General features: G+C 48.0%; 1 protein-coding gene across 1 annotated transcript in view; it reads left to right on the top strand.

Annotated features, from left to right (window-relative positions):
* Window positions 1–26899, top strand: part of IFTAP (intraflagellar transport associated protein) — an 898282-nt gene that overhangs the window by 727542 nt on the left and 143841 nt on the right. The window contains exon 6 of the mRNA XM_069623345.1: window positions 25357–25484. Within this exon, the coding sequence (XP_069479446.1) occupies window positions 25357–25484 (128 nt within the window). The remainder of the gene's footprint in view (window positions 1–25356; window positions 25485–26899) is intronic.

Genomic DNA, 26899 nt, shown 5'->3' with positions numbered 1-26899 from the left:
CACGGGAGAGGTCCCGTTCGGACAAGGAGGCTCGTTCTCGCCGTACCCGTTCCAAGTCCCGGTCCTCGACGCGATCGAGACCGTGTGCACCTGTGTTGTCTTCGAGGAAGACATCGACGTCTGAGGCGTCGAGGGCGTCGACAGGCTTTCTCGAGGCTCCGGCTCCGAGGAAGTCGTCGAAGCCGTCAACGGTCAGGTCGTCGAGGGACACGCTCGGGGCTCCGGCTTCGAGGGCTGTGTCGACGCCGCCGATACTGGAGGCGCTGCATCTGACGTCGACGCCGATTTCCTCGACGTCGACGCCGATCCTCTCGGCGCCGTTGCCGGTTTTCTCGGCGTCGGCGCCGATTCGCTCGACGCCATCGACGCCTTTCGTGTCGGAAGTGCCCCGTGTCTCGGGTGTTCCCCCTAGGAAGGCGCTGGCTAAGAGCGGGCACTCTCGGGTGCCTTTCCACCACTTGGATTATATTTCAGAGGCGGATGAGGATTCGGATGGCCTGGTTCCTAGTCAGGTGCCAGATGACATTGTCTCGGGCCATAGTCAATTTGACGATTTGAGGCAGTCGCTGCATGATGCCAGTGGGCTGGACACCTCTCCGGAGGTGGAATTTGGTCGGCCTGAGCCTGGCTCCCATGCCGATTCCTCATACCGGCGCCTTATGGCTAGGGTGTCTGAGTATTTGGGATGGTCTGCTCCCCCAGGGGAGTTTGTGCAGGATGATCTGACGGACATCCTTGATGTTGGTCCCCCATCTGACCCGGTACTGCCGTTCCATGTGGCTTTACAGCGTAGGGTGGCGGCGGCTTGGACTGCTCCGGAGAGTCTCCCGGCTGTGGGCAGATCCTTGTCGCGTAAATACCGTCCAGCCAGTGGCGACCCCTGCTACTTGACCAGGCACCCCACTCCGGAAAGTTTGGTGGTGCAGGCGGCCACGGCCCCGGCGAAGCAGGCGTCGTACCCTACCATCCCTCCTGATAGGGACGACAAACGTTTTGATGGCTGGGCGAAGAAGGTGTTTTCTTCTGGTGGTATGGCGCTTCAGGCGGCCAACTCCGTTTGTGCCTTGTCGCGTTTCACGCACACTCTGTGGAACTGTGTTGCGTTAGCGGCTGAACATATTCCCGAAGGGGTCGAACGGGATGGTTTCCTTGCTATGGTCCAGGATGGTAAGGATGCCATGTGTGAGTCCGTTCAGTCGGGTTTGGACTTGGCTGAATGCGTCAGTAGGTCCATGGCGGCGAGCACCGTGATACGCAGGTTTGCGTGGTTGCGGAAGTCGGGGTTTGCTCCTGATGTGCAGTCCCGGCTCCTCAACATGCCCTTTGATGGTGAACATCTTTTTGGCAGCAAGGCTGACGAGAGCCTTGAGAGGTTGCAGACCTCAAAAGCTGCAGCGAAGTCGTTGGGCGCTGCAGTTCGCCAACCTCCGCCTTTTCGTCCTAGGGGACAGCAGTGGAGGGGTGGCTCCTTTCGCTATTACTCGTCCTTTGGTAAAGCAAGAGGAGCTGGCAGTCAAAGGGGCCAACGCAGGGGTACCAGAGGTGGACGACAGGGTACCCGTGGTGCCAAGGCCGCTCGGGCAGTTGCCTCTTTGCCCTCAGGTAACGCCGCAGCCGCTCCTACTCAGTCATGAGGCCATGTCCCATGGTTCGCCGGTTTGGGGAAGGCTGGCGCAGCATCTTGTAGAGTGGCGTGCCATTACTTCGGATGTGTGGGTTCTGGAGATCATAACCCACGGCTACTGTCTTCCCTTTCGGCACAGGCCTCGCGACAATCCACCGGGGAACCTCTCTTTGAAGTGTCCGGATCCGCTCCTTGCGCAGGAAATTCAAGCCCTGCTGGAGAAAGGCGCCATAGAACTGGTGCCTGTAGCGGAGAGGAACAAGGGATGGTATTCCCCTTATTTTTTGGTTTCGAAGAAAGACGGGGGATTGAGACCCATCATGGACTTGCGCGGTTTGAACAAACTCCTCAGGAAGGACAAGTTCAAGATGGTTACTCTCTCTCAAGTCCTCCAGGCCCTTCAGCTTCAGGACTGGTTGGTGTCACTCGACCTCAAGGATGCTTACTTCCATGTGCCGATCCATCCCAAGCACAAGAAGTACCTGAGGTTCGCGGTTGGCGACTCGCACTTTCAGTTTCGGGTCCTGCCGTTCGGTTTGACCTCCGCCCCGAGGGTTTTCACCAAGCTCATGGTGGTGGTGGCAGCGCATCTCAGGCAAGGGGGGATTCACGTCTACCCCTACCTGGACGATTGGTTGATCAAGGGGAGCTCTCCCGAGCAAGTCCTGGATCATCTGTCCGTCGCCTGCCACTCCCTTCACAGGCTGGGCTTCTCCCTCAATTTAAAGAAGTCCCATTTGACGCCAACACAGAGGCTCCAGTACATCGGAGCGGTGCTCGACACTTCCCTGGGGCTGTGTTTTCCTCCCCAGGTGAGGGCTCTTCACATTCAGCAGATGGTGCACAAGTTTCAGCATGCCCAGACGCTCCCGGCGTTCGAGTTCTTGAGGTTGCTCGGCCTCATGGCATCCTGCATTCTTCTGGTGCCAGAGGCTCGCCTGCGGATGAGATCTTTGCAGTGGGCACTCAAGACGCAATGGTCGCAGTCCTCCGGCTGGATGTCGGACCCGGTTCAGGTGCCGCCCTCGGTCGCCCGGGACCTTCTGTGGTGGGCCGTCGAAGGCAACTTGATGAAGGGGGCTCTTTTTTGGCTACCCTGGCCGGAGGTGACGATCGTGTCGGATGCATCCCTCACGGGATGGGGAGCTCATGCCAACGGGCTGACTGTCAGCGGTCGTTGGTCTCAGTCGGAGTCCAGACTCCATATCAATCTGTTGGAGCTGAGGGCCGTCAGGCTAGCCCTGAAGGCTTTTCTGCCGACTGTGCGAGGAAAGACTGTCCTGATCATGACGGACAACACTGTGGCCATGCACTACCTCAACAAAAAGGGGGGGGCAGGGTCACTTCCTCTGTGCAGGGAGGCGATGCAGCTCGAGTTCTGGGCCATCCGGCAGGAAGTTTCGATCTCGGCAGTTCATCTGGCCGGAGACGAAAACGTGACGGCGGACGCTCTGAGCAGGCAGAGCGCGATCTCTCACGAGTGGGAGTTGGCTCAGGAGATTCTCCTGGAGATCTTCGGCCTTTGGGGGACCCCTCAAGTGGATCTCTTCGCCTCCAGTGTCAACCGGAAGTGCGAGAGGTTTTGCTCGCGGGAATTTCCTCCGAAAGGAGCCTTAGGAGACGCGTTTGTGGTGGAGTGGTCATTCCCGCTGCTGTACGCGTTTCCTCCAGTCCCCGTCATCCCGCAAGTGCTGCGGAGGTTACGGAAGTTCGGTTCCCGGATGATCCTCATTGCTCCGGCGTGGGCTCGGAGGACGTGGTACCCGGACCTTCTCGACTTGTCCATCTGCCCTCCACGTCGTCTTCCCTACCGAGACGATCTGCTCTCACGGGAGGGGGGTCAGGTTCTCCATCCAGAGGTCGGATCCCTCAACCTTCACGCTTGGCTTCTGAAAGGTTGAGGTATAAGGATTGGGACCTCCCTGAAGACGTGATGGAGGTGTTGCTTTCGGCCCGAAGGCCCGCAACTAAGTCTCTGTACCGTTGCCGTTGGCGTAAGTTCTGCGACTGGTGCAGAGTTCAGAATGTGGATCCTTTTGCATGTGACATCCCCATGGTTCTGTCCTTTTTGCTTTCTTTGGCCCACAGGGGCTTGCAAGTGGGTACCATTAAAGGTTACCTGGCGGCGCTGTCCATCTTTAAGCGCTCATCTGAAGAATGTTCTTACTTTAAAATCCCTTTGATTTCACAGTTTCTAAAAGGGCTCACTAATGTATTCCCTCCGTCGCCTTTCCTGGTGCCCGGTTGGGATTTGAACCTTGTTCTTAGGTTTCTTATGGGTGCTCCGTTTGAGCCTTTGCATTCTTGCCCTTTGAGGCTGTTGACTTTGAAAACTGTGTTTTTAGTTGCGGTTACTTCCGCTCGCAGAGTGAGTGAGTTACAGGCACTTTCTGTTAAGCCACCCTTCACTGTTTTTCACAAGGACAGGGTTGTCCTTCGAGTTCGTCCTTCTTTTCTTCCAAAGGTAGTGACGGAATTTCATTTGGCCCAGAAGATTGTTCTTCCGGCATTCTATCCTCCTCCGCATCCTGGTAAGGAAGAGGAGAGGCTCCATAGGCTTGATCCTAGGAGAGCTTTGAGCTTTTATGTTTCTCGCATGTCCCGGGTCAGAGTGGACGATCAACTCTTTATTGGTTACGCTGGTAAGCGCTTGGGGCAAGCTGTGACGAAACAGACTTTGTCACGATGGATTATTTTGGCCATCTCGGAGTGTTACCGCTTGGCGGGTAAGGACCCACCGGCTGGCTTACGGGCCCATTCTACCAGGGGCGTGGCTGCATCTACTGCCCTGCAGAGGGGTGTTCCTATTCGCAACATCTGTGATGCAGCCACCTGGGCTTCAGTACATACATTTGTACGGCATTATTCCCTCGATTCCATCAGAGGGCAGGATCTGGCCTTTGGCAAGGCGGTCCTTTGCTCTGCTATTTGATTGGCTATTCTAAATTTTGATTCTAAATTCTTTCCCTCCTCCTTGTTTTGGTACTGCTTTGGGAGTCTGTCATAGATATGGAATACGTCGGAGGACCCAATCCCCTCGAAGAACAAGTTACTTTCTTACCTGGTAACGTTCTTTCGATGGGATGGTCCGACGACGTATTCCATATCGCTCCCGCCCTGCCTTCCCCGCTGCAGAATTTCTTTTGCGATTGCAGCTTACGTTCCGCAAGGCTTTGTGTCTGACTGGCAGTTGACTTATGTCACACGTTCTGGGGGAAAAAACTACAACTGAGGCTACTGGCGTCGTGCGTCCTACTTATCACATCGGATGACGTCGGACGTCGGAGGAGGTCCTCGACGGCGGCGCATCGACGTCATACACGCAGGACGCAGACGCCGAAAAAGTTTCCGAAGCAGCACAGCTGTGGTGATTACATGTCATAGATATGGAATACGTCGTCGGACCATCCCATCGAAAGAACGTTACCAGGTAAGAAAGTAACTTGTTCTTCTCAGGTATGGAAGAGGTTTGTTCACTGTGAAACCTCGCTACCTATTCATGGGGTTTGGAGTGGTACTCTTAACGCTCGTGAGACGCCATTATGTTTTGGTGTTTTATCTGGATCAGGTTTTAAAGTAATGTTCTATTGTGTATTAAACTTGCTGCTATGTTGTGTGAACAGTTTATTTGTAAACCGAAACACAAATAATAAAAACAATTATAGGATAGATATATATTTATATATATCCTATAATTTTTTTATATATAATATATATATGTAAACATCTGCTGTGAACAGTCCAAAGGCAAACCGGCAGCTAGAATGCAAGATCCCTGCAGTCTGAAATGTGGTCATGATAAACTGTAGCAAACGTTTGTGGCATTTCCCTTTAAAAGCCAATTTTTACATTAGGAACATGTTTTAAAATAGTACCGATTTCTATTGGCACAGCTGATTTTATCAGTACTGGAAGATAAAGGTCAGAGAAAGTATAGCATTAGTCAGGGAGATTGGCAAGCCCAGAACGGTGTGTGTGTGTGTGTGTGTGTGTCTAGGACTGATTGTCGGGCAGGTACCACCACCCTCCCAACAGCAGACCCTTGAGGCCTTGCAACATGGAATTAGAGAATTCAGCTAATGTCCATCATTCTTGAGGAGGTAGAACATGGGCACAGCTAAGGCAGATTGGGAACACGTGGACAGTGAGTCACTTCCACCATTTTGAATTCCCTGCACTCCACAACCAAGATGTCCCCTTTGTACGCTAGGGGGATCTTGGAACACGCACATCCCCTATTACAGTTTGTCAATCAATAGGGTGGGAACGACTCAGTCTTTAGGGTAATTTACTGGAAATCTGTAGATTCACAGCCCAATACCAAACAGGGAAAAGGAGAAAAATACTCTATCCTTAACATCCCTGAGGCACAGAATAGGCACTTTCTGCTAGAAGGAAGGTGATTGCCTTCTGCTGAAGATCAGAGACCCAGAACACCCACAAGGATATAGTCAGTGATTGAAATGAGCGGGAACGGCCGGGAGCGGCGTTCCACTACTTTTAATGTTTTTACTGTTAACAGTTCCACTTCTTTTTGCAACCATTTTCACTATTCCGGAACAGTTTTTGGAGATAAAGCTCTCTTCTCCACCTTACCACCTGATAGCAATTACAACTAAACTGAAATCTGTTTCAACTCAATTGGTTGTCAACCAGCATGGCAGCAACCCTTGAAAAATGTGTTGCACATGGCTCCATTCCTGCCTACCCTGTCCCCTGCTATGGTCACAGTTCCACAACTTTTTATGGTGCACTTCTACCACTGGATATAGTGTGATTATAGGGGGAGGAGCAGAAGAGGGCTCCTGGTGGTGGTGAGATGTTTGAGAGAAGTACCCCCCTGTAACCAGACATCTAGAGATAACACTTCTGGCTGCTGCTTTTGTCCAGCTGAACAAGTACAGCTCCATGCAGTGAATGTTGGCCGAATCTTCGAGCCTTGTCGAGCCCAGCCACCATTTCTTCACGGTTATTACAGGATCTCTCCAACTACCACGTTCCCTGGCATTTCAAAGGCCAATGTTCAACTCGATGGAAGGGAACATTGTAAATGTAGAACAAAACATGGTACCAAGGGTAGATCATTCAAGAACATTGATGCAGACTAGAGACGTGTGAATGATTTTGTATTGCAAATAAGTAAACCAACTTAGTTAAAATTACCATCTGAAAAAAGGATGTGGTTTTGTTTGTGCACCTATACTAGTACTAGCCGTGCCATTAGGCCAGTGGCTCCAAGCAGCAGTCCAAGCTGCCTTTCCTTTCTTCTTTGTGGTGTCTGGAAACCATTGTCCCCTTCCTTTTTAGTGACGATTGGTCAGTAATATTGGGTAACTCTGCCCCGGTAGTGGAAACATGTTAGGCATTCAACAGTGGGTCAGGCGTTCATTTGTATGGCAGAGGGGTGGAGTGGATCCTAAGTTATGATTCTGCCACGCCCTTTCTCTCCACCATACAAATACTCCAGCATTTGCACCGGTAAGGATGTTCATGCTGGCACAAAGGTTCTGGATTTCTATGGAGTCTGCTTGTTTTTTAAACCATCAGAAAGCAGGCAGACTCCATAGGAGTCCATTGTGAGCGCTGTCTGTCATGCATACAGGGCAGGAAGCGTTTACTTCATTTGCTTGGCAGAATGCAAAAGGGTAGTGTGACAGCATGCACGCAACCCTTTTACACTTCGCTTTTGCACTGCACAGTGCAAATGAGGAAAATTACACGGCCTTGTAATGACGAGGACTTCGAAAATGAGCCCCAATGTAATCTCAACATGTCTGTAGTTACTCAAGTGGCAATCTTTCTGCTTTAATGTGTAAGGATTAAAACCTGTGGCCAAGGCATTCCTCCAAAGCACAAGTGTTACATGGCCTCATCCACTAGTTATGACAATCCTGATCATATTGCCACCTTTAATGTAACCAATGGAACATATCACGGGGCATAAATCAAAGTGTTACTCACCACAGAATAGTCGATGACGTGTAACGTGGCCTGCTACAGTTTTGAGCGCTCGTGCACCATTAACGAAAACGAAGCCTTTCTCTTGCTCCTCACTAGAGGCAATGCTGTGTCCAAAGGCGCTTAGTGCCCGCCTACTTGGTCAATGCTACCGCTCTATGCGACTCATTGAGTGCACATGACCCTTTCAAAAAGAATTGGTGTGAGGCAATTATAGAGGGTTTCACAATAGTCAAGTTAATCTACAGGTTTCTTTTTATTTCATCGAAAGCACTAGTCCGTTAAGTAAAGGCACATCACACACCTCATGTCAGCAGGGCTCAGATCCAACTTTTTTAACCCGTTTGGCCACCGTGTCCCTCTCCTTGACCCAATCTTCATGTAATGAATTGGGTGCATCCTCTGAGGCAGGCAAACATATATATTTTTGTTAACGTGTTCCCTTGGCAAAGGATCCCTTCTCTGGGAATGTCTGTACACGCCTCTGTTTTTGACTGTAGAAGGCATGGAGTACCACTGCTTGACAATGTCTCCAGAGGTAGAGGCTGTTCTCTGCAAGGCCGAGGTGAGCTTGGTAAAACTAAGGGGTGGATCGTGTTCACCAGTTTCTACCCGTTTCATGGGTTTCTGCATTGGCAAATGTAATCGATGGGGCTGGGGTCAGATAACTGGCCGTTAACAGCATTTTCTGGGCTCATGTTGTCAAAAGATGTGCAGGCGGCCATATTGAGTCCGAATCTGGAAATTAGATCCCATACTAGGGGTCATGTGGTGTGAGCATCCAATTTGGGGGTCTGGGATCTAGAAGGACATTATAGTGACGTATATTTGGACAAGTATATTGGGGCTAAGCAGTGGTCGAAGTGTATGAAAAGTAGTAGTGGAACTATGTTCCCTGCTGGGCTTCCCCCGCAACCCATGAACCCCATCGACATGCCCCTGCCATGTGCAATCCAAACCCCCAAACACATGTGCCTGCTACTAAGGGGATGTTCAGCGCACTGCACTGAAAGTCCAAGTCTAAACCTCTTCCTGCACTTTTATTTTAAAACGAAACCATTCCGAAACGGTTTCTTTAGAACATAAAAGTATAGGAACTGTAAAACTTAATTAAAAAAAGTATAGGAGCACCGCTCCGCCCACTTCGACCACTGGGGTTCAGCTATTACTGAATCTTCAGTGTGCCATGCCCTTACTTAAAATCTTTGGTGACGATGGGACCCTCGCCTGTTGGCATAGAAGTGAAAGGATAGCACTTCAGCCTATTGGTCTCAGTACAGACCTGTCTTTCTCTCTTCATCATGATAGGACATCTTTAAGTTATGTTATGTTATAACACTTGTATAGCGCCAAAGACCTAAGGCATCCAGGTGCTAACTTACAGGAAAAAGACAGACTGGTTGGCAGATGCTTACATGAACAGTGTCGTTTTTAAGGACTTTCTGAAAGGCAAGTGGTTCTTTGCTTCTCTAAGTGCTTGGGGCAATTCGTTCCATGCATATGCCACCAAAACTGGAAATTAACGTCCATTTCCAAGCACTCTCTTGACCCGATCCACTTTCAAGAGATGGGCGGTGGTCGATCGAAGGTCTCTCATAGGCTTGTAAGTTGAGAACCTTCCTTAAGATAGCTGGGTGCAGATCCGTAGATACACTTGTGACAGAGTCAATAGCTATAAAGAAATCCCAGTTGATATAGGCAGCCAATGCAATTCATTCCTAGCAAGGGTGGTAGATTCATTTAATTTCATGCCGTAAACAATACGGACTGCCGCGTTCTGGATTTATTGCAATTTAAAGATGTCTTCTTTGCTGACACCGCCCAATAGGGAATTGCAATAATCCATGTGTGGAAGAATAACGACCCTAACCAACTTGGCTCGATTATTTTTTTTAATTAAAGGAGCACTCTCAAGTAATATTGGGTACTTTTTACAATAGCTTCTTCTTGGGCCCCTGCATTAAAGTTGGCTTCCAAATGCATGCCTAAGGTTTTTACCTTACTTAACGTACTGCTATCTGGCTACCTTCAAGCAGGAAATTGGAAAAGACCAGAGCTAAATTCTCCATTGACTTCATTGATCCGTATATCATTAGTTCCGTCTTTCCGGCATTAAGACACAACCAATGTGTGGTCATCCAATTTGTTATAACTTGATAGACCTCACTAAGCTTGTCTTGATCCTCCTGGTAATTTCCAGACAGCTCCAGGGACAACTGAAAGGCAGCTGCATAATTTGTTTTAAAAAAAATCGGAGTCTTTCCAGCTCTCTACATAGGGGCACTATGTAAATATTAAAAAGTAGGGGGGATAAACACACCCCCTGGGGGACACCACAAATAATGGTCTCCACATCAGAGAAAAAGTCCCACAGTACACCCTCGATCTTCTGTCTTCCAGAAAATAATCGACCCAGTTTATTGCCTCATCAGCAAGCCCACCTGTGTCTCGCAGCCATTTCAGTAGGATGCCATGGACTAGCAGATCAAAGCGGCTGACAGATCTAGTAATATCAGCAACTCTGATGTACTTTTCTCCCCTATAGTCAACAAATGGGTCTGGAGATCAACCAGGACACTCTCCGTGCCGTGAAAGCAACGGAAACCCGATTACCTTCCATACAGCCGACCAGAGTTTTCCATATAGAGTTGCAAGTGGGTTGTGGCCACCTTATCAATCAATTCTAAGAAGAACAAGGTATTCGTAATAGGTCGGAAGTTTGCTGCATCTTTGGGGTCCAGCCCTGCTTTCTTCAATAGTGGTGTCACCGCCACAGCTTTGATAGCTTGCGAGACAATGCAATGACTAAGCGACGTATTAACAAATCTGCATAGGAAATGTGTAAAGATGTCCTGGTGACCCAGAATTATCTTAGAGGGGATAAGATCCCCCGGCAGGTTGTAGGATTCATCGCTTTCATGATGTTAATGGTTTCTGCAACTGATATCTCTGGGAAATGAAAACCTGTGGAGGGTGTCTCCCGATTGAGGTCTTTTTCCCTAGGTAATAAATAGTCAGTCACATTGCCAGTGCCTGCACTCTATAATGGGGGAGTATATGTCTGATTTCCAACTCTCCAACTCATTCCTATTTTTATTTTGGGCACATAGCAATTTGTCTGAGAAAGCCTTCTGAGTTCTCATGCAATCATCCTGAGTAGGGGTAATGGTGTGGTTTAATGCACTGGGTTTCTTCAATGACCTAAAAAGACAAATGAGTTCCTTAGTTTTGTATCCTGCCGTTTCTATCTGGTCATTATAATAGGTCAGTTTGGTTTCCGTAATGTTATCTTCGTAGCTTTTTTCAGGTGCTTCCAAGCCACTTTATTTTTTGTGTTTTTACCTTTAAGCCAGAGACGCTCTGGCGTAAACCATTTTTGGTGGCAAGTGGCTTTCCTGGTTGTTCTGGGTTTCATGGGTGCAACTTTGACACTGAAGTTCTATGAGCACCCCTGGCATTCATTCAGGTACTGGTGTGGCAAAAGTAAAATGTGCCTGATTTTATGCGCTTTGATACAGATATTGTACTGCAATTTCTTCAAGAGGGATTCCAGAAAGGCTTAGCTATTTCTTCCTTCTGAGTCCAGGCGGCAAGTTTACTTTACGTTGGTTTCAGCCAAGGCCACCTGTCTATTTGAAGTAACCCCAGCCAGAAGAAGTTGGAGCTTGGGATTCCCCTATGTTGGGTTCTCCGTCGATATCTCAGGAAGCAGGGCTGATTTCTGGTCTGGAGCCTTACTTTATTCTAATGGTGATTCCCGATTTTCATTAAGCTCAGGTGATGCTTCCTCCCTCATACCTTCCCCTTCTTCTGTCTAGTTGAGACAACCTCCCACTTGTTGCATGTGGTAAGGGTAGTCTTTATGTACCGTAAAAGGAGTTCCACAGGTCTGATTCCTTGTCCCAAATCTTTGGCTCTCAGTATATCAATTAGTTTGCAAAAAAAGATTAGCAGAGTTTGCTGATCAACATTTTATTGAATACCATTCCAACTAATCAGTTTAGCAGTGTTTTTTTAATAATTTTTATTGTTACAGGAAGTTACTTGTATTGAAGACATAACTTGAGAAGACTGCACGATGCTTGTGCTCTTCTCACATGAGACATCAGTGAGAGGTGTGTGTGTGGGAGAGGGAGCGAGATTTGCAAAAGTTAGCTGCAGGAAAGGGTACTGATAAATGTGCTGTGTAAGGATGAGAAGCTTCAAAATTTCATATATCGCCAAGTTCACAATTTTAGAGCAAAGACAGAGCTAGAGACTACGTTGGGAATATGGTGTTGCAGCAGGGAGGGTAGTTGGAAAGTTCAGATGGCCCTTGCCTCCCATTGATCTAAATTGGTTTAAATACATAATATAATCCTAAGCAATGAGCAAAGAAGACTGGAGACTAAATGTAGTGTATGGTGTTTCAGTAGATTTGGGTTTGTGCCTGTTCTCTTTACTTTGCATAAACATCTTGTTACCTGTGATGTTATCATTGTTATTATGTAAGGGCAAAGACAAAGCTAGAGACATATTAGAATAGAGAATTACTAGGCAAGGAGGTCAAAAATTGTGGTGTTTTTTTTCTTCTCAGGGTAGATTGTCTAAGCAAAGTTGATAAATTGATTGAATGGTGAGAGAGAATGTCAAGGCATTTGAGATCATTTGTGAGTCAGGCAAAACTGCAGAGAGATCTGTGTAACCAGCTGGTTACATACCTATCTTTTCCATCCAAAGGATTAGGCTGTAGATATCATGAATATTTTCAAATGTCCGCCAGTGCGTGTCAATATGATGCTCCTTCCCCTTGACAATTTATATAGTGCACACTATAAGAGTTAGCATACCTAAACTGAACTTTACTGAAAATCATGGGGACAAAGCAGTGTATTTTAGTAGCCATGCTGTAATTAGACATCATTTTAAAACTTACATTTTTAGAAGTTAACAGATGTAGTTGTCTCTAAAATACAGAACGTGACTAATTTAAAGGTATTCTCCTAATTGCTGCTGAATTACAGTTGTTTGAAAAAGAACACAAACTCTGTCTGACGTGGTACTCCTACAGGTGTCTTTGGCACTTCGATTTTCACTGGAGGAGATAATTATTTCAGTGTCCAGCTTTCCATGACCAAAGGAAGTGTGTGTGGCGACTGTAAAAGAATGCGGTCTGGAAAGGGTGGGTATTCCCTATCTTTATTGATTTTTATTAATAGTAAAATGATGCGTGTAATCTATCTCATAAAGGGTGGTCTGCTAATCAGTCCCACCCTTTTATCAAACTTCATGCCAAAAGCATAGTGTGCACCTATGACCTTCTGCATAAGTATCCTGATCTACAGCGCCTGCTCTCCAGTGGCACAGCGCAGGTTCAGAGATCACAGGTGCCCTCTCCGCAGTCACTGCAGTGAAGAGGCTGCATTTAAAAACTGTACCTCTGTACCAAAATCACATAATGAGTGCGGCTATCTGTCCGTTTTCATGTTGATGACGACACAGTCATTAACATGAACTACGGACTTCAGGAGCAGCAGTACTACCAGCGCCGGGACACGCAAGCAAGGTACTTTATTTGGGTTTGTTTTTAAAGTCGCCATTAGCACCCGTGTAGGCATCTACACGGGTGCTAATGGCTAAATGCCCCTCAGTAGCGGGCCCACCCTCTAGGTAAAGGCCTGCTGCCCTCGTTAAGGGACCTTCACTGAGTTCCAGCCCTTAACTTGGGTGGCAGGCTGTTACCTAAGTGGCCAGCCTGCCACCGAGGGGCATATCGCCTCCTTACAGGCTACAAGTTGTGGACGTGGTGAAGAAAAATGTTGAGGTTAGCTTTCTTCTTGTCAGTCATCACGTTGTTGTAAAGTGTTTTTGTTTGTTGCTGTGTGTCATCAAAGAGAATATTGTTCACATATAGCTACTGTAAATTCTGTGGTCTGAAAGGAACCTGACTTCAATACTTTAGTTCTGCTTTGTAATTCCTCATTGCATAGAGAAAGGGTAGAGGAAGGGGGGCAGGGTGGTAATCGCAGATTACTTATCGCTAATCTCCAATTGTAATGGATGCATTTTTCCTACAGATTCCTGATAGTCAGCTCTAGAAAGTTTTAATGGCAATCAGGTGGTGCTGTGTGTCTAGGCGCTTGAGTCATCACGACTCCTTGGCATCTTGTGCCGAAAGGCATGTGTCCATATATACTCAGGGCTGCCAGTGCCATTTTCCCTCACTTTGTTTTGTCAGCTGCAATCCCCTGGAACTATTTTTTCAGTCCATAAAGATTTGGTATCCTAAGCCTGCCGGGAATGCCACTTCCCCATTCTGTCCTAGATCCACCCTCCTTGTGTCTTTTTTTGTCTTGTAAATGGCCATGATTCTGAGAAGTGAATCTCATGTCAGAGACAGAAGCCCAAGGCAGTTGGGAAGTCTGTCGAAAGGCTATTTATGGCCCCAAACTAAGACAACCCTGAGAAATCTTCTTGTAGGGCCCCGAAAAAAACTCCTACCTCTGAATCTGAAAGGCACTCTTCTGCACACTGGTCACACTCTTCATAAAAGAGGGATCTTCATTCCCAACCTCAACCGCTGTGGGAATCCTTTTGACATGACAAGCTTAAGGTTTTTGAGAAGGTGCCTGAAAATGCAAAAATTATTAGACTTCTTCTCCACAAAATGGCAGTTTCAGATAGTTTGTACACTGCCACCGTACACCTCAGAGCTGGTGCCCTGGTTTGAAGTTCAAAGGGTCAGTGCCTTTTTGGTGCCTCCTACCTCTATTCCCTGCAGTTCAGTGCCACCCTCTTCTTCAATCTCTAAGGCAGTGGACTCTTCAGAGGCTGTGCCACTGCGGCTTCACTGACATGCAAATCCTTGATACCGCCGCTTGAGACTACCAGCGCTATCAGAGTCAGATAAGTTGTATGGCTATTTTTATCGGTCCCATGATAGGAACACTCAGACTAAAAGATTTGGGGACATTTTTGAAGAAGATGAGGAGAAGGATGATAACATCCCTGGTGGCCTGGAACCCCTATTTGCGGTGCCTAGAGACCAATGGCCAGAGGAATTCCCCGATCAATCTGAGTATTCACTTCTTCAGCTTGAGAAACACCTACAAGAGGCCAGTGGCCTAGACGCAAGCACAGATTCCGACATTGCAAGGGATCCAGTTTCAACAGTAGTCTCTTTAGGACTATTGTCATGCATGCTATTGACACTTGAGAATAAGTAGCTACCTCAGAGGAATTTCCTACGAAGAACGATCACTGACTTACCACACTCAAAGAAACCTAGAATTCCTGTATTGCCATGTAGCAGGGATTTAATTGACAAATTGTCGCCTGCCTAAATCTAGGGACAAAGATCTTGCACTAAAAATCTAAGCAGGAGCAACAGGCCCGTTTTTCATGACATCACACCAGTTCCCTGACAGCTTAATATTACAGGCTGCAGCCGCCTGTTTAAGGGCAACAGCCTTTCATTCTGTCCTTCTGGATAGGGGATCTAAGCAGATTGGTGCATGGGTGTCGCCAGATGTTAGCACCTTGGACCCTTGCCTCTAGAACACTTAATGCCAAATGCACTTTGTTCAAAGTACCTCCATCCTATTTGGGAAGCCAATGAGCTAGTGGGAACAGATCTCCCATCAGATTTACGGACGCTTTTAGGCAAATAGCAAAAAGCATAGCCAGGAAAATGTTAAAGACGGAACTAGACTCTTCTGACTGTGTAGGGCATTTGATGGATGCCGCAACATTCCTGGACACACATGCCTAACCAAATCTGGTTTTAAGATATGCTCTTTCAAGGATCTAACATTTTCGAAGCCAAGGCAGAGTTTGCGAAAATGTAAGGATTCAAGTCAAGCTGCTAAATCCTTGGGCTCTTCAACTCCCTCTGCTCCTTCATCATCCGAAAGAGGGAGATTTAACCTTTAGACCTTTCCCCTGAGGAGAAGGGGTGTATCCCAGAATCAGCCTCACCATCAAGTTAAATGCTTATTTCTCTATGCTTGGGGCAGAGGTGATCTTAAACAAAAGACAGCAACAGTGGTTCCTTCTGGTCCTATGGGCACAAAACGGCTTTAGTTTCTGTCTTGCATCATCACGAGTCTCCTGCAGGGTACATAATTCGACTTCTCAAAAGGGATTGGCAAAATAGTACTTTGGACAGATGTGTCCAACAGATTGTTGTCCACAGTTGATGGCAAACAGTGCCTCCGCCGGGGCGACACCCGTGGACTGATGGGGTGTGGTCCGATATTCCCGCAAGAACTCCACTAGCTTCTTCTGCAGGTCATCACCTCCGTTGGACGAGATCCTCTGCACTTTGTTCAGCGTGCGCATCATTCTTTCCGCTTCTCCGTTAGCGCGAGGCCACAGTGGCGAGACTCTGCGGTGCTGTATTCCCCTATCACAGAGATATTGCGCAAATTGGTTGCCGGTAAACGGCGGCCCGTTGTCGGAGCAGAGCATCTCCGGAAAACCGTGTGTTGCAAATATTCTGTCGAATGCCCTCGTGGGGAATTCTGTTGCCGTCGATTCTACCACCTCCACCTCCGGGTATCTCGACCATTGGTCAACGGCTACCAGGAAATACATGCCCCGACCTATCGAACCAAAGTCTACATGGATTGTCCCCCAAGGCTTCTCACTCCGCTCCATCGAGCTTATAGGGGGAGCCCTTTCTCCTGGGGTCGCCGCCTGGCAAGCCAAACACCTCTTCACGAAGCCCTCGACCTTTTCTTCTAGATCCGGAAACCACACCTTTGGTCGTAGTCTCGCTTTCGTTTTGACCACCCCTTGATGTCCGATGTGTGCCAGTTCGAGCACCCGCCTCCTTAGTGTCTGCCGGATTACAATTTGCCTCCCTCTCAGTAGCAGACCATCATCTGAGATCGAGAGCTCCTCCTTTACCCGCCAGAGTGCCTGAAGATCTCTCTGGGCCTCCTGCTGGCGCCGGGAGTTGTTGCGCAGCATCTCCCTCCATTCTCCACTTCTAATGGCCTCCTTAGTGATGTCAAAAACTTCATCCTTGGATGACTCTGAGGCAATGGTTGATCTCGACAACGCTACGGGGAGCGCCCCCTCCACCACATGACAGAGTAGTCCCTGGCAGTCTGACACCTCTCCGCCTTTGTTGGTACCTCCAGCGTTGGGGTGACGTGATAGGTAATCCGCCGGATTGTTGGTGCCTGGCCTATATATTAGTCGCACCCCATACTCCATCAGTGCCAGCATCCACCTCTCTATTCTTGGTGGCGGCTTCGAAGATAGACCCGCCAGTTTTGGTAGTAGGGGCTTGTGGTCTGTTACCACTATCACAGGCTTTCCCAAAATATATAGGCGGAAATGGTGATAGCCCCACAAAATGGCGAGCGCCTCCCTCTCAATTTGCGAGTATCGCATTTCAGTATCAGAGAGGGCCTTGCTGGCGTACGCAATGGGTCTCATGTCTCCTCTTCCATCCGGCTGCCAAAGCACTGCCCCCACTCCCACCGGACTGGCATCAACGACAATCTCTGACTCTACGGCGGGGTTAAAATAGGCCATGGTGTCCCCATCCGACAGGGCATTTTTGAGGGCTTGAAACGCCTCCTGCTCCTTGCCTTCCCACTTCCACACTGCATCGCTTCTGGTCAATGCTCTGAGGGGCTCTGATAAGGAGGCGAGGCCCTTGATAAAGCGTCCGCAATAGTTCACCATCCCCAGGAAGCTTCTTACCTCCGTGGGGTATGTTGGCGCCTCTGCCTCTCGAATGTCCCTGATCTGCTCCGGGTCCGTTGACACTCCTGCTGCGTGAAATATGAAACCAAATAAGCCAATCTGATCTTTGAGGAACTTTCTGGCGGTGCAAGGTGAGGCCTAGGTCGTGCAACCTCTTGAGTGTGCTCTCGAGCCTTCTCATGTGCTCGGCTTCTGTTCCGCAAACACCAAGATGTCGTCACTTATGTTCAACACCCCTTTTAGGCCTGCGTGTGCCCCTCTTATAGTGTTCTGAAAAACCTCCGCCGCTGAGGAGATGCCAAAACTCAGACGTTTAAATTGGTAAAGCCCCTCGTGCGTCGTGAAGACGGTGATGAACCTAGAGTCTTGGTGGCGCTCAAGCTGGTGATAGCCCGCTCGTAGGTCTAATTTCGAAAATCCTTTCGCTCCTTGTAGTTCACCTATAATATCGTCCAGCGTTGGCGTAAGGTGCCTCTCCCTCTTAATTGCGGCGTTGGGGAGACGCATGTCCACACAAATTCTCACAGCCCCTGGCTGCTTCGGCTTTGGCGCCACTACTATGGGGGATACCCAGGGTGTCGGCCCTTCCACCCTTTCAATTATGTCATTGTTAACCAGCGAGCGAAGCTCCTCTTCCACCTTTTCTCTCAGGTGGAACGGAATCCGCCTGTGCTTAAGGGCGGTTGGCCTGATCGTATTATCAATGTGCAGCCGCACCGGTGGTGCTTTTAACTTTCCAACCCCTTCAAAAATGCCTGTAAATTTGTTTAACAGCTCCTCGATGTCCATTTGATAAACTGCCATCGTAAAATGGACCAAATTCAGGGCCTCGGACGCTGCACAGCTGAGTAACGAGTGGCGGCTCACGTCCGTAATGAAGAAACGTGCCTTTATGGTCTTACCTTCCCTGGACACGGGCGCTATGAACACGCCATCAATTGGAAGGGGGGTATCCCCTCCAAACGTAAAAATCTTGGCAGTTGATGTGCTTAACGCCGAAGGTCCCGGAATCCGCTGATAGTGGTCTGCGGCCAGCACACAGACCGATGCACCTGTGTCGATGAGCACTTGCGTCGGCACCCCCTGGATGTCCACTACGCACTTAGGCTCTCTCTTGTTCTTGGCACCTGAAGCAATGTTCGAGATGAAGAATACTTCTTCTTCTCCCTCCTCCTCCTCTTCTGCCATTTGAAGCCTCTGTATCTCCTGCTCCAACGCCGCGATGCTTCGCATTTTCCTCGAGCCACTGCCACGTGCTCTGGCTGGGCCTCTCTGCACTGACACCGGGGCGGGGGTGCGACACATTCGGGCATAATGGCCAGGTCCATTGCATCTGCCACATGACCTATCTTTGGCTGGACATTCCTCTGAGTGGGGCAGATCATAGCCGCACTGCTGGCAAATGCCATCAGACCCCGCAGTAGAGCGAATTTCCTGCTTTCTCTGCCCCCACTTGTCTCTTCACATCGACCGTTTCCCCATGGCGAACGCTTCCTCCAATGCTCCTGGACGCACCGCCTCGTCCATTTTCGCACCTCTGGACTCGGCCAGCTCAAATGTTCTGCTACTGTCCAATATCTGCTGCAGGGAGCAGCCTGGTTCTCTTAACACTTGTCTCTGCAGTTTGCTGGAGCTGCAACCCTGTAGAACCTGATTACGTATCATGCACTCATCATTGTCCCATCGACAAGTGGTGGCCATCATTCGAAGCCGGGCACAAAACTGGTCGAGCGACTCCTCCTCGCTGCTTTTCCCCGCAGAAGAGGAACCTCTCGTAGTCGACATTCGAGAGCAGTATGAAATAGTTCTCCAGCGCCTTCTTCACCTCGGCGTATGTGCCTACCTGCAAGTTGAGGGACTCGTAAATGCGTAAAACCTCAAGGCCTGCCGAATATAACAAGGTGGCCCTCTTTGCATTGTCATCATTAATCCCCCTTGCTGTAAAGTACATATCCAGTTTTTTGATCCAAAGCCGCCATCTTGGGCCCAATTTCGAGGGGGGGCCTGGCACATCAAATTCTTGCATAGGTAACAAGGCTCCCTGTTGTGCTCTCGCCGCCACCGCTGCAGTTTCTGCCTCTCCTTCACTGTCTGCCATGTTCACAGGTCGCACAGGCACCTCCTGCTGGGCTGGAGGCCGCAAACCTGACTCTGGAGGGTAGTGAACGTACCTTCACTTCTCTTACTGCGTGGGGTGGCCCCCTTGTTTCATTTTGCAGCTTTCAGGTCCCCTTCATGTGGCGCCTGTCTTCAATGGGCCATCCTCTGTGTGTGGAGGATAACCAGAAGTTCCAAAAATTTAGTAGAAATGGAGCCAGTGGCGCATGAGCACCTTCTCAGGCCGCTACCACTGTGCTCCTGCTTCTAGAACGTCGTCGGAATGCACCCGCCGGGTCCGTGACTCATCTGCCGTGACGTCGCTGCTAAAAAATGCCATATGTGTTTCGCGAGCGCTCGTGCAGCATCCCGCCTCGTCGCCAGTAGTTGTGTGGCCCAGCGGTGTATGGGGAGCCACTCACACATGCACACACACAGTCATACACAGAGATGCAGGACGCGATGTTGCCGGTTGCATCACCCGGCGGCAACTGCCGCACGGACCTCCTTTATTCCATTACGCATGCGCGGGCCCAAATGAGGCTCGCGCATGCCCAGTGCACACTCGGGACGTCACAGCTGCCCTTCTTGTCCAAACCCTAAAATAAAACCTCTTGAACCACAAATTTCGAAGAGTGTTCCTAGTTTATGCACAAGTGAGCAGAGGAAGCCGGGAAAGACTAATATTCCTGCTACTTCCTGATTCTAAAAAAGGATGGCGGACTCTGACCCATCTTTGATCCGAGACTGCTCAACAAGCTTCTCCAGAAGGACCACTTCAAGATGGTGGTGTCCACCTAGGCACAGATTCTCCAGGCCTTGGTGTTGCATGACTCATGACTGGCTTGTATGTTCATATCTTTAGGATGCCTGCTTTGGGTATTAGCATATGCTTGATCGCAGGCCAAATTTTCAATTTGACTGATTTTCTTTGATTTTTTGGGGGAATTACGATTAAATTAATTTTTTATATATATATATATATATATGTGTGTGTGGGGTGGAGTAAGGGAATACGTTAAGGTGAGGGGAAGCAGGGGGTCTCCTCTGCATTTTTTAACAAAAAAACGACCAAAAATAATTTGGTCAAATTGGAAAAGGTCACTTTTTTTCGGTCAAACAGACCTAAATTCTGCTTTAACATGCCTAGCCATCGCAAGCATTGGTTTTGAGTTTGGGAGCACTTCCTAGCAGTTAGCAGCTCCCATTCGGTCTCGCATCAGCCCTAGAGTCTTCACAAAGCTCATGGTGGTGGTGGCCCATCTGCACAGGAAGGAGGTGCATGTTATTCCCTATCTCAACGACTAGCTGCTGAGGGCCAACTCGGAAGAAGGGACCCCTCTGTACCTGGCAACAACAACATGCAAGCTCGTCCACCAATTAAGTTTTCCAGTAAACTTAAGACAGTCCTTTGTGACCCCCTCCAAACGCTTGCAGTTTATAGGTGCAGTCCTGGATACAGAATGAGGCATGACTTTTCCGGCACAAAGGAGCATGACAAGTATACAGTCACAGTAGGCCTCTTCCAACCAAATGGGGGACTCCTGCTGGGGTTTTCTTGAGAATGCACAAGCGGTGTCTTCATAGTCCTGGAAGCAAAATTGCAGATACAGTCACTAAAGTGGTCCCTCAGAAGCCAGTGAATGCAATTCAACTGTTACATGGCCCCTTAAGATCTCTGAGGATATGCTTTGGCAGACAATCAGGACCAACCTCCTTCGGGTGGGGTTGGGGCTTATTCTGTCAACCCTGGCCGACTGTCACCATAATCACAGCTCTATCACTGAGGGGATGGGGAACTTGTCTGCAGGATTTTTCAGTGAGCAGTACAGGGAAGATCCAGAGAAGTTCTTCCATATCAGCTTGCTGTAACTCTGGGACTTTTGCCATTTTTTATTGTCCAGATCCTAAAGAAACACCACCACTGCAATGCATTACATCACCAAGATGGGTGCTTTGGCTCTGCAGGAATGCAATTTCCCTTGGCTCTTAGCGATCTATACAAGGTCAATTTGGCAGATTCTCATTTTGCAATCAATATGACCACTTAGGCAACAATAGGAGGTGCGCACGGGATTGTGGAGCAGATCTTCTACATTTGGGAGTTTATACAGATCGACCCGTTTGCAACCACCTCAAAACAGAAAGTGCAAGATCTTCTGCTCCATGGAATTTCCTACAGGGAGCTCCATGGGTGATGCCACTGGGAATGGTTGCTGATGTTCCTTTTTGATCTTGCTGATTTCTTGCTATTGAGGAAGTTGAAGGAGAGCGGTACAACAATTATCTTGACCGTATTGGACTGGGCATGGAGGACCTGGTTCTCAATCATGCACCCTCCTTGGAGGGAAGATCTAGTGATCCTCTTAGGCTGCAGGTTGATTCACCCCAATGCCCGGAATTCAAGCCTTCATGTCTAGCTGTGAGAGGTCAAAGTACAAGATTTGGGATCTCTTCAAAGTATTTTTTCTTGGTATGATGCTCTCTGGGAGGAGCCTGCTATTCCCCAAGTCATGTCCCTGGTGCAAACTTCAAGTTGGTTCCGGGACGTAGAAATGTACCCTTTGTAGTGCCTCACAATAGATTTTTGTAGCTTCTTTTGTCATTGGATAAGGCTGTGCTCAATATAGGTGCTTGGGAGACGCGATGACCTAACCCCAGAGCAGCATGGCGCCACCTGGTGGCTATTAAATATTTTTACATTGCTGTACATGGTAAGGAGGATATTTAAATTAAATGAGGAATCTGTGGAATATTCTATGCATCAGGAAGCAGTGACTAAAGAGAAATAAAATGTTCTACTCATAGCCCCGCTCCAGTCCTTACACCCCTCACCCAACCTAGCAGTTGAGTTTTCAAGATGCCTAAGTGCTGCTTTCAAATGACAGGAGGAATGGGCCTCATTACAAGTTTGGCGGTAGCCTTGCTGGTAAAACCGGCAGGCTGATGCCAAACTTGCAAATTCTTTCTGCCACTGGCAATGGGGAAATATAGGGCCATTACAACCCTGGCAGACCCTGTATTTCCCCATTGCCATGGGCTGGAAACATTTACTCCACAGTAACTCGTAGTTTGCCTGTCCGGGAACTACAGTACTGGCAAGTTTACTGGTACTGTAGTTCCTGGACCGGCAAACTTGTAATGATGACAAAGTGCCTCATTATGATACTGGCGGTAGCCGTGCCGGTATAATTTGTTTTCCGGCACCCACGAATGGGCAATTACCGGGTCATTGCGGCCTTGCCGTACCCGGTATTTGCCCATTCGCGGGCACCGGAAAATATTCTTCCCCATTCCCATATGAGCCCAATAGGGCTCAATGGGAATGGGGAGGTTGGATGCACGAGAACCATTCATGAATGGTGCCAGTGCAACTGACGAGTTGTGCTCGCGGGTGCCGCTCTGCCCGCCAGGTCAGATCTGGTGGGCATAAAGGCACCCGCGAGCACAATTCGTAGTTTGCAGGTCTGGTAGTAATGGCTCTGGTACCTTACCGGCACCATTTCTACCAGACTGGCAAACTTATAATGAGGCCCAATGTGTGAAAGGGAATTATTTTTATAGGTTCTCAGGTCAAGGTTTCAGTGGTTTTTCCTCATCTGCCATGATGGAGTGACATCATTGCTTAAGGACTGGGACGAGAAAGAATATGACTCTATGTAATGAGGATTACTTGTAAGAAAAAAAATGTTCTAGGTGGCATCGCCTGCCAAACTACATCATATGCCAGTCCTAATAAGCTACACATGTACATTTGATCGGAGGGTATGCTAAGGTTCTATTTAGAATACAATATTCTCAAACGGCATATGGCATGCTATGGGGATCATATACTTCTTATCCATGTTATACAAAAAGAAGGTATATTAACAGGTGTCTAAACCATAACAGGAAAAAGACAGATGGTATATATAATATAATACCCAAACATTCATACATGAATATTAAACCAATTTTTATTAAACATATAGAAAATATCACTCTTAAAATGATCACGTTACAAGAAACTCAATAAAAACATAGAACACATCTCTCACAGAACACAAGAAATACAAACAATATGGGTTGGTTTTTCTAATATTTAAATTAGTACACAAGCAAAACAGCCATGGTGGTAATTATTTTTTTAATGAAGAGTTTAACATGGGATGCAAAAGCTTGTTTACCACAACAAATTCTTACAAAAAAAAAGGTGACTGCCATGAAAGTTCAAGAAAGGGAGCTCGAGAAAGATTTTCTACACTCATGGCAATCCCGGAGCATGTTCGCAGGTGCGGGATGAGGGATGGATGAGACAAAGGACCGCCAAAGGACATTGTTCACATTTATTTTAAAAAAGCATTGGCAATGCCAACAGTTTGGCTTCGGTGCAGGCATGAGAAAGACACTTCCCAGGCACTGCCATAGTGGTATTAACTGACTATTGATGGGAGTCAGTGCAAATGGTGCGAGTACCTGGGCATATGATGGCAGTGCCTGGCAGCAAAGGCTTAATACATACACAAGCCAAAACTGTTTGCTTTGCCAATGTTTGTATTAACAGGACTTCAGTGAAGGACATGCAGAGTGATTATAACAAGAATTTCTGAAGGCAGACCTGGTTTAGACATTTTTATGACGCTAGTAGCGTGTTTACAGCTGCAATTAAGTCAACTCTCAGAGGACTGCTTTGATAAAACACTGGTAGGCACTTCAAGTGCAAAGTTTGATGGTAAGGCTCGAATAAAGCGATCTCGGAGAGTTCCCATGAGGAGGTCATTTTGACTGGGAGCGACTGGCCATGGGGATTAGCATGTCTATGGGCAGTAGATAGGCAGACAAATAACTAAAGACCTTCAAGCCTCGTGCCCCTGCCCTTGTGACATGTCTCCCTATCTGTACTCTAATGCAATAGTTTCAGCTTTTAGGCGACTCTGCCTTATCGCACTGCATCCGTGGAGGTCCTAGGTATCCCGCCCCCCCCCTGCTTCTCCGTGTTGAGGAAGTTCTCTGCCTGTGACTGCAATTCATCCTGTACACTGAATGTTGCATTTGTGGTGAACGGCCATTTACAACTGATTCACAATTCGCATAGAAAAGTCTTCCTTCGCTCAGCAGAACAGCCAAAGACTGAATGATGAAATGGTTCAAAGGAGTATATGATTCATACTTTTCAGACATTTTACTGAAAAGGGGGAGCACTTTGAGAGAAGAAATGAGGATCAGGCCTAGTGTGCATTATATGATCTGCAGGACTGCATGCTTGAATTACTGTCCTAGGCCTGTTTTTTAAATTGGCGGCCGTTCTTACGTTCCCAAAATGCACTTAAATTCATGCAAAGAGGCCAGCGTCCACATTCAAGGCGTCCCACATTATTCTTCACCTTGCTCGTCAACATCAGCCACACCCTCATGCCCCTGACAATCCCATAAGCCTACCCCACTCCCCACAAGAGCCTCCCCCCTCACCCCCTGTGCAGGTTTTCCAGTTCCAGTGCTGGTAATGCCAGTTTGTAAAACCCATGTTTTGAGGTTCCGATTGAAGGAGACTGCTGCTCTTTTTACCAATAGGTGGTGGGGCTGCTCCAGGGCCATACATTAAAGGCTCGTAAAGAAAGCGGTTCTTATGGCGTCAAGGATTCCCTGAGGGGATTGAGTCTGTAAATTTTGTGGGTGCTGATAATTCCAGGGGCTGTTATCTGCGGGAGCTGGGATTTAACCAGAACAGTGCCATGAAGAAGATAGCGCTTTGATGCCCGAGGTAGCGCCTTAATGCCTGAGGGTTTTGCGCGCTCTTCAAATGCAAAATAAATAAACTAATAAATACAATTCTTTGGAAGCTACTGAGAGTTTCGGAAATTTGATGGCGACAATATGGAGGAAAAAAACCTTTACATTTAGGGTTTTGGTTTTCAGTGATCTAATTGTGTCTCATGTCAAGATCGTGAAACTAACCCTCCTTGCTGAAATAACCCAGCGTTGTCACCTGTATTCCACAGGACCACAGTTGCTGCCAGGAGAAGCGGAGGACGATGTGACGTCTTACATACCATCCTTTGCCAGGCAAACAGAACTGCAGTTCAGAACACTGCCAGCCGTTCACCTTCCCAGTCAGGAGGTGCAAGAGGTAACTACAGGACCTTTTATTTCTCATGACGTAATCCGTATTGACAAGGCCAATAGGCCTGACTTTATCTAATGCCCGTTGAGCTCATATACACAGTCATTGGTCCATGTACCTTGGAAAGGCCATACATAACTCATGCAGCCTCCTGTGATCGCATACTGGTATCCTACCCAGGCACCAGAATCATTTGCCAGGAGTAGCCATATTTGCCATTACTTCCTCGTCACAGTCATTATTCTCTGAGGACTCACCTCATGTCAAGGACTGTGACGAGAAATACCTGGACTCAAAGTAATGAAGATTGCCGGTAAGTAATGGGTCCGTTAGTAAGTGCCCAGGTCCATATGCCCACATACTGGCTCATATGCCAGGTATAGCATATACATACTACAAGCCATATGCAACTACAATTCATATACCAGCTACATCTCATGTGCTAGATACACATTCACATGCCAAGTTACACTGATTGCATGACAAGTTTTACCATTGATTGCTCTGACACTATACAAATGCACTATTTGCCCCAAAAATGTAATCTACCTAGCCCAGTCTTCAGGGGTCTCTGGATGCCCTCTGAATCGCTTAAGTGCGGAAGTTGTGACAGGACTGCATGCCGCAGATGTCCCCACAACACACCTTGTCATGGAATGCTTTACACACTTCCCTGGTGAAGATGACCCTCACATGATGACCACACATTTCATAATCTGTATACGGCCCCCATGCAAATTCTCTTATATAAAAATGTATGTCAAAAAGGTCACATTGCCTCACACAATATAGATGCCAACTCAGGATTACATATTTGTGAATGCACTCTGTCTTAGTAGAGAAGCTTTTGCAATGTCGGGTTTTGAAGTGACGAGTCTTGTTAGAAGATGTATTTTGCAAATCTTGTATGAGATTATTGCATATAATGCAACATAGCTTGACATGCTAAGTGAATGGACAAAAACACAAACAATGCAAGACTCAGTGGCAGAAGTACAACTCTCAGTGATCAGCACATATAGGATGTAACTGTGGCTACGAGCAGTCAGTGTCCTATGGGACAATGCTAAATCGTTGGGCCTCAATACGGCTTGGGCGGTAACCGTGCCGTACTACCTGCGGTTTGCCAGCGGACCCGTAAATATTTAGCGGCTCTTGACTTGCTGGTAACACCAAGGGATTACAACCCTGGCGGTCCGGGAAGTCAGGCGCCGGTAAATTGTAATTCAACATTCCAATAGAGTCCCATAGGACTCTATGGGAATGGGGACCATAGAAGCACCGGCACCATTGTTAACAGTACTGGTACTTCCGTGATGGTCTACATACCGTTGTCACTGTACCCGGCAGGGTCTGATCTGTCAGGAACAGCGGCTCCGGCATGCAGACTTGTAATATGCCGGTCCAGACCGGCTCCAACC

This window comes from Ambystoma mexicanum, chromosome 11 (genome assembly GCF_040938575.1).
Source record: "Ambystoma mexicanum isolate Mex_15411 chromosome 11, UKY_AmexF1_1, whole genome shotgun sequence".
NCBI classification, from domain to species: domain Eukaryota; kingdom Metazoa; phylum Chordata; class Amphibia; order Caudata; family Ambystomatidae; genus Ambystoma; species Ambystoma mexicanum.
The sequence above is the reverse complement of the archived record's forward strand: the minus strand, read 5'-3'. Positions and strand labels throughout refer to the sequence as shown.